Below are 7174 nucleotides of genomic sequence, written 5' to 3'. Positions count from 1 at the left end.
ATATACATATATATACATATATATATAATATACATATATATATATAATATACATAGATATATATTTATATATATATAAAATATATATATATTATATATATATATATATATATATATATATATAAATATTACCAAAGGCTTTTTCCCCCTACACGGGGGGTAGCCAAAAAAGAAGAAGGCATAGCAACCACTCCCACCCATTTAATTTCCTACATATTCCACTCTCCCCCGCTCTCCTCCCTCCCTCTTATCTTGGCACCTCCTGGATGACGGGTCATCCCTGCATCCTGTCCACTGCCCTGGGTGAGAAGCAGTGACGCAAGACGCAGCACATCCACAGCAAGGCCGCTTCATAAATTGGGCGATCCCCCCCCTTTGGTTATGTATGTATGTATATATATATATATATATATATATGTATATATATATATATACAAATATATATATATATATATATACAAATATATATATATATATATACATATACATATGTATATATATATATATATATATATATATATATATAATAAAAACGTATATATATAATATAACCTCTGTTTCCACTGGCAGTGGTTGGGGTGGAAATGCACGACAAGCCTTGCAATACACCGTTAGAGTACCATCACTGCCCCGATCCACTTCAAGCCAATCTAGGTTCCACGAGCGTATAATAGCTTCATGCTTTACTGGTTTTCGTTTTCCTTGGCCCTTGCCCGTAGATTTTGAATTAGGTTTTGCTGGTCCAGAAGTGGTTCCTGCCGTCAAAACACTCTCCCTCGATTCTGAAAAGACTGAATCTGAGGGCAAACCATCTTCACTCATCTTCACTCGCTTTAATAGAAATCGCTCCATGATGTACGATCATCGAAAGTTTGGCATGGACGTGACGTACAAACGTAGACCTAGCTACCGTAAACTTAAGCTAGCTAACAAATCATTTTTTATTTTTGTAATTTCTATTCTCCCTCCAAAGATCCATATTTATGAACTAGATATATCATTACCAAATGTTCATATTTATACTTAAATTTATTTACTTTCAATTACTAACCAAACATTTGATTCTATTTTGTTTTCTCATAAATACGCGAACGAGGTTATACATGGGATTTCCCAGTTTCCCTCCTAGGCCTCGAGCGAGTTTGCACATGTACTGTGTACGTATGCATGCGGTGATGTGGTATTGGGTATGATGCATTGTACATGCAGTCAGCGCGTTGATTGGGCAGCTAGCTGCATGCAACCAATGAACTTCCCTGCATACAGGTACCATGCAATTCGCAACTAGCGACATTATGTAGCACGGTAGTCGTGTAGAGTCTAGTCAACATGTACTATAGTATACGCGTGCATGCAGCTGATACGAAGCTAGGCTAGGTAAGCCATTGAACTCTAGCAGCTATACCGCGTAAACATAAGTACGCACATCAACAAATTAAAGTTGATTGATGCGTTGCGTTTATGATATCGATTGATAATGCAATGATTGATCACGGGTAAGTTGTGTTTGCTCTGATCCTTTCATCAATAGTGATGGGATTCAGGGATTGCCAAATGATGGATAATGCATGAAAAACGTTTAATCTTGCTGCGGGAGCGATTTGTGGTGGGGTATCGCTCCCGCTATTGGATTTGCGAGAGCGACATTGGAACTTTCCCGAGCGAAATCGCTCCTCGCTCCCGTGTATTTTTTTTTTTTTCGCAGGTACACAGGCTAGCAAGGGCAGTATCATCTGCGTATTGGAAAAGTTGACAGTTATTGGCACGGCATCGACAGTCACTAGTGTATAAAGTGAATAATATTGGTGACAATACACACCCCTGTGGATCACCTGTGCTTATAATAACGACATCTGATTTGGTATCAAGAAATTTAACATATTGTGGTCTACATGTGAGAAAAACATTAATCCATAATATCAGGTTGGCATTTACGTTCATATTATTTAACTTTTGTATCATTATGTGCGGCTGTATGTTGTTGAAGGCACTTGAAAAATATACAAATTATATATACATATATATATATATATATATATATATACTCGTATATATGCACAAGTATCACAAAGCACACGTGACTACAACGACATGCTGAACACCACAGGGAAAAGAAAAATTCTTGAAATTCGAGCGCTTTCGTGATATTTTCACACCTTCAAGGATTCTATTGTAATCCTTGAAGATGTGAAAATATCACGAAAGCGCTCGGATTCCAAGAATTTTTCTTTTCCCTGTGGTGTTCAGCATATATATATATATATATATATATATATCTATATATATATATATATATATACATATGTATTTATCTATATATATATATATATATATATATATATATATATATATATATATATATATATATATAATGGATCATAAAATTGTTGGAAAAGTTTGAATTAACTACGACACATGTTGCAGGACTGACATTGATCTCAGACCGAAGAAGAAGAAATATCTATATTCATAGTGATGATCCTTCCAATATATTGTCTATAATACTGTACTAAATACTTTCTTACTGAAGGAACATCACGGGGAAAAAATCCTGTCAGCATGCTCCTCCTTCGTAATCTTTTGTAAAGAGGGATTTGAGCCAAAGAGATGGCGGCAGTCATAATGAAACGGCGAGGTAACTTTTGATGGCGGGAATATTTCTTTACTATTTTATTCATAACAAGCAGGTAACCAGCACTTTTGTCCTGAGAAGGGGCGGGGTTATTGATGGAGTTATAGAGGTAAGAAAGGGAAAGGTTTAAGAAAGACAGCAGAAATGAGAGACAAGAGAAATTAAAACATAATTATTTCTCTTTGAGTGGGGATTAGCTTCCAGTCATAAAAGAATGCTACGAAACTCTGGTCCTTAAGAGTGTCACCATAGTCCCTGGAATACTAACCTCATAAAACTTATGCAATCAATATCCCATACGGGGGTTAGAAAATACATAACCCTCTTTAGTTACAAACAGGGTTAAGATTATCAGTTAAAGTTAACATGAAAATATGACGATTTAACGTCACTGACGTTCATAAAAAGAGGACATGGATGCCATCCATCTAGTGGAAGAGGGAGAGGTGGAAGGGGGGGTGGGGGTGATGCTACCTAAGCAATCCACTTTCTCAAAGCTGTCTTGTGTCATCCCTTTCCCTCTCTCTGATCCACCGTGCCATCTCTCGTCGCTCCACACTCGATTAACCCCTTCCGTGCCTGTTGGCTTTTTTCTCTTTATCCTGCCAGCCGGCACTCAATCCATGACAGCCACCCAGGTGCCGCCAGGTGGTTTCATTCATCTCTGTGGCACAGCCTCGATAGCATTGGGGTTATAGCTAATTGATAGTCTCTCTGAGTTAATCGAATAAGTACCTACGGGGTGGGTGGGGCACTGGAAATGCCAAGTAGTGCCAGCCTATTCTGTTTGTTTCCGAGGCACCTCCTCTCGGTAGTGTGGGGGTTTAACCGCCTTCATTTGTCCCTCCTTTCCATATTTAAACCTCATTGGCGCAACTCGGGAACGGGGAAAGACAGTCAACATAAACTCCAACATAAATTTGTGGACTGGCATCCCCCCTCCCTCTCTTTCCTCCTCCCCCCTCTCTCCCTCCCTCACACAAATCGTATTAATGACCTAGAACACTTGTCTTCCAAGTAATCTTAAACCCTTCTGTTCATGGTGGTACTCCATCTTGATGCCGCCAGGGTGTCCTGTTCACCTTCGTCACCCTGGGAAGCAAAGTGATCCATTTGATTTTGCTCTGACTTCTGCCAGTCTATTCTTTTCGTTTCCATGGCACTCTGGTTGTTAGTGAGGTATCGTAGTATCGGGTGGCACATGTCTTTTTAGTCTGTCTGTCGCCAAAGTATTTTATTCATTTCTGAGGCCACTCCACGAGAGCAGAGACGTTGTTGTCTACCTCCGTGAACTTTCTCTTTCTGTTCTGGCAGTTGTCAGGCGATTCTATTCATCTGCATGACAACACCCTCCTCCCCCCCCCCTACCGCCCCGCCACACCCGCCTTCGGTAGCTAAGGGGGGTAAACGAGAAGTGTTGAGCTGAGAACTGAGACTGATGTCCTCGTTATCAGCGTCATCTTCTTTTTCCCAGGTCTTCACCTTCCTTCCTCTGACTGTGCAATCTCTTTCCCTTTATGTTCCCTCCACGGGCTTACTACTTCCTTGCCCCATGTACTCTCTTTTTTCCTACTCTTATTCTTTCGACTCTCTTTCTCTTCCTGTTTCTTATTCTCTTCTTCCTCCGTCTTCGCCTTCTCGTCTACCTCCTTTTTCTATTTCTCCTCCTACTATTCCTTATCTTATTCTTCTCTTCCTAACCTTCTTCTACCCTCCTTCCTTCTCTTTCTTCTCCTCTACTTCTTCCTTCTTCCTTTCCTGTACTTCCCTTCTTCCTCCTCTTCCTTTAAATTTTCACTCCCCAATTTTTCTTACACTTCGAACCCTTTCCTCGCTTCTGCACGCACAGCCCCCTCTACCACCTGCATCCCCATCCTACACCCGCTAATTCCCACCTCCCCCCCACCCTGCCGCCTGCTCCCCTCCCTCCTCTCAACTTGAGCTTCTGCCTTCTCTCCCGCTCTGCGTCTCCCTCCACCTCTCCCGCCCCGAGCTGGTTCTCAGACCTGGGGAAGGTCTCTTGTCGTAGCATTACTAGTGTGGCCGTCACAACGAGCAGACATAAACAAGCACCGCTAGCTTGCTAACCTGGTTAACTGTTGGCACTCTCGTGTTTCCGTTTTCTTTCACGAGTGAGCGTCTTCGTATCTGATATCGCTACTCGAGAGACACTTCTTGTCACTGACCTCGAAGGCTCATCGACCTACGTTCAAGACGCGAAGATTAATCTAAAAGATAGAATTGTTCTTCACCTAACACGCGGTACTTGCTCTTTTTTTTTTTTTTTTTTGGAGGCAAAGCTTGTTCAAACGTATGCTGAGCACTCAGTCTGTACTTTGGCTTTCCTCATGTTAGCTCTTAAGCGTATCTACATCAAACTCTCATTTCCGAGACAAATTTAATACGTGTTCTATTTGTTGCCAGAGTCGTCGATTGTACCTTCGTTTCGTGATTTATTTGCCTTTGTTCATGAAGCTTCAGAGATCCGTAGACACAGCTGAAGTCGCATCATACACTGTCACTTCAATCTGTCAGGCTGTGTTTGCTTGCTTGTCGTCATACAAGACTCGGATCAACTCGAAGTTTAGTCGACTCGTGTTTAGTAGACTTCAGTGGTTCTGGTGAAGTTATTCAGAACAACTTCAAGTTCTATTTGGATTTTACTTATTTATTCATTTTTGCAACTAAACTGTAGTTTGATTTTTATACCGAGCCTCGTTTTATAGACTTAATATACGTGAATTTAGATATAAAAACCGATCCTTTCCACAACAACTAAACACAAACCATAAAACCATATACGGCCAAGGCACTAGGAAACCAAGTCGTCTGAGAAGTCATCAGGGCTTACTGCTACTGTGTGACATTAAAAAAAAGTGACCAAGGGACCTGAGGCTTATAAGGCACCTCAACAGGCACCTGACAGGGCACAACTCAAGCAGCAGCAACCTAAGGCACCTGAGGCATATAAAGCACCTAAGGCACCAAGGGAAACCTCGCTGCATTGGTTTATGACACTCTTTTTGAAATCTTCAGGTGCGTGCGTTTTGCATGTATGTAACCTAGCTTTAACTCTTTACGTTGAACGCCCCCGCCTACTCATGTACCCCTGCCACCCATTGAACCTGTTGCAGTTCACGGCGTTGTGGGAACAACGCACATCTACCACTCTCACCTGTGCTACGAAGTGTCCTGTTGCTGATTTCTATCCTCTACTGGACTAATATGTCTATGTCAAATGTTACTGCCCTGAACATACTTGATCTCGCTCACATCGATTAAGGTTTTTTTTTTAACATGTATTGCATTATTTGACATGGAATGTGTCCCTCTCCCTTAATTGACTAAAGGTTGTCATGATTTTTCAGATGTTCCAGTACCATTCCCCCACATCTTTACCTTTCACTTCCTTTACCAGAAATTCATATTGATTGGTCAACCCTGCATCGCCTTTCTAATGCTGGTAAACTTGTCTTCAGTATTTCTCTCTTCTTTATACTGATGTATCTCCCTCCCCTACCCCCAATTTCTTGTGTTTTTCTGTTCAAGACAACGGGTGAGCTTCTTGCTGTAAACAAGGAGCTCTTTGCTCTCTCCTCTCAAAGACTAAAACGGCGATCTTTCTTGACCTATACGTCAAGAAACATTTGGTTAGGAAACGCTTCCCCCCCCCCCCCATTCCCCTCCCCCCGAAATCATTCTGACGCGTTTTCCTCGGAGTCTGAGAAGCCATCCGTATTTCTTGTTTATTTTGCGGTCCATAGAACGAAACGCTCCGCATGACAGGGCCTAATTTTGGTATCAGTCACCACCGAATCGATCATTGGACCTCCTCCGATCACCTTTCTTTATCAAATCCCTCCTACCGTTGTGAGGCAACTCCCGCTTGGCTGAAACATCTCATGCTTCTCCTCTTCCTCTGCCTCTGTTTCGTGTCAGTCCTTTTCCGTGATGCTTCAGTCAGTCAGGGCCCTCTACCATCCAATAATGGAGGAGGAATGAACATACGTCAATCCCCCTTTGATGAAATGGTTCTTAGGACAGACAGGCAGACAGACAGACACAGATAGACATACACATACATACACTAACACACACACACACACACACACACACACACACACACACACACACACACACACACACACACACACACACACACACACACACAGGCACATTTGTGGTATATTTATGCACTTCACCGTTTCTGCAAACTAATGTATGTCGTTCTGATTCATGTGATTCACCATGGTCCTAGATTGATAACTATTGCCTTCCTGGATGGGATTTCAGAGATCATATTTCCAAGTTTATGGGTAGCGCTTCGGAGTTACACATAACAGAAACCCATTCCATTGCTCAAGCGGGACAGTAACGGCTTGTAATGTTAATGGAGGCTTTCACGTCCTAACTCGTAACCACAGCAAGGAGGCCCCTCGATGCTAACCGCAAAACAATCAAGTGTTATGCTATCTATGCATATGCCATTTTCCGTTGATTTACCAAAATGAACCATCATTTCCTACTGTTTAATGGTATTACT

At 41.7% G+C, this 7174-nt stretch overlaps 1 protein-coding gene across 2 annotated transcripts in view; it reads left to right on the top strand.

Annotated features, from left to right (window-relative positions):
• Positions 1-4648: 4648 nt before the first annotated feature.
• The window catches only part of LOC143024632 (SET domain-containing protein SmydA-8-like), a 61719-nt gene continuing 59193 nt past the window's right edge, over positions 4649-7174 (top strand). The window contains exon 1 of one of the 2 annotated variants that reach the window (XM_076183534.1): positions 4649-4893. Coding sequence is in view for 1 of the 2 variants with exons in the window: in XM_076183532.1 (XP_076039647.1) it covers positions 5643-5667 (25 nt within the window). In the remaining variant the exon portion in view is untranslated. Of the gene's footprint in view, positions 5668-7174 lie in introns of both variants that reach the window. The other variant, XM_076183532.1, reaches the window with a different exon arrangement.

Source organism: Oratosquilla oratoria, chromosome 4 (genome assembly GCF_046742065.1).
Source record: "Oratosquilla oratoria isolate Oo_2021 chromosome 4, ASM4674206v1, whole genome shotgun sequence".
NCBI lineage: Eukaryota > Metazoa > Arthropoda > Malacostraca > Stomatopoda > Squillidae > Oratosquilla > Oratosquilla oratoria.
The sequence above is the reverse complement of the archived record's forward strand: the minus strand, read 5'-3'. Positions and strand labels throughout refer to the sequence as shown.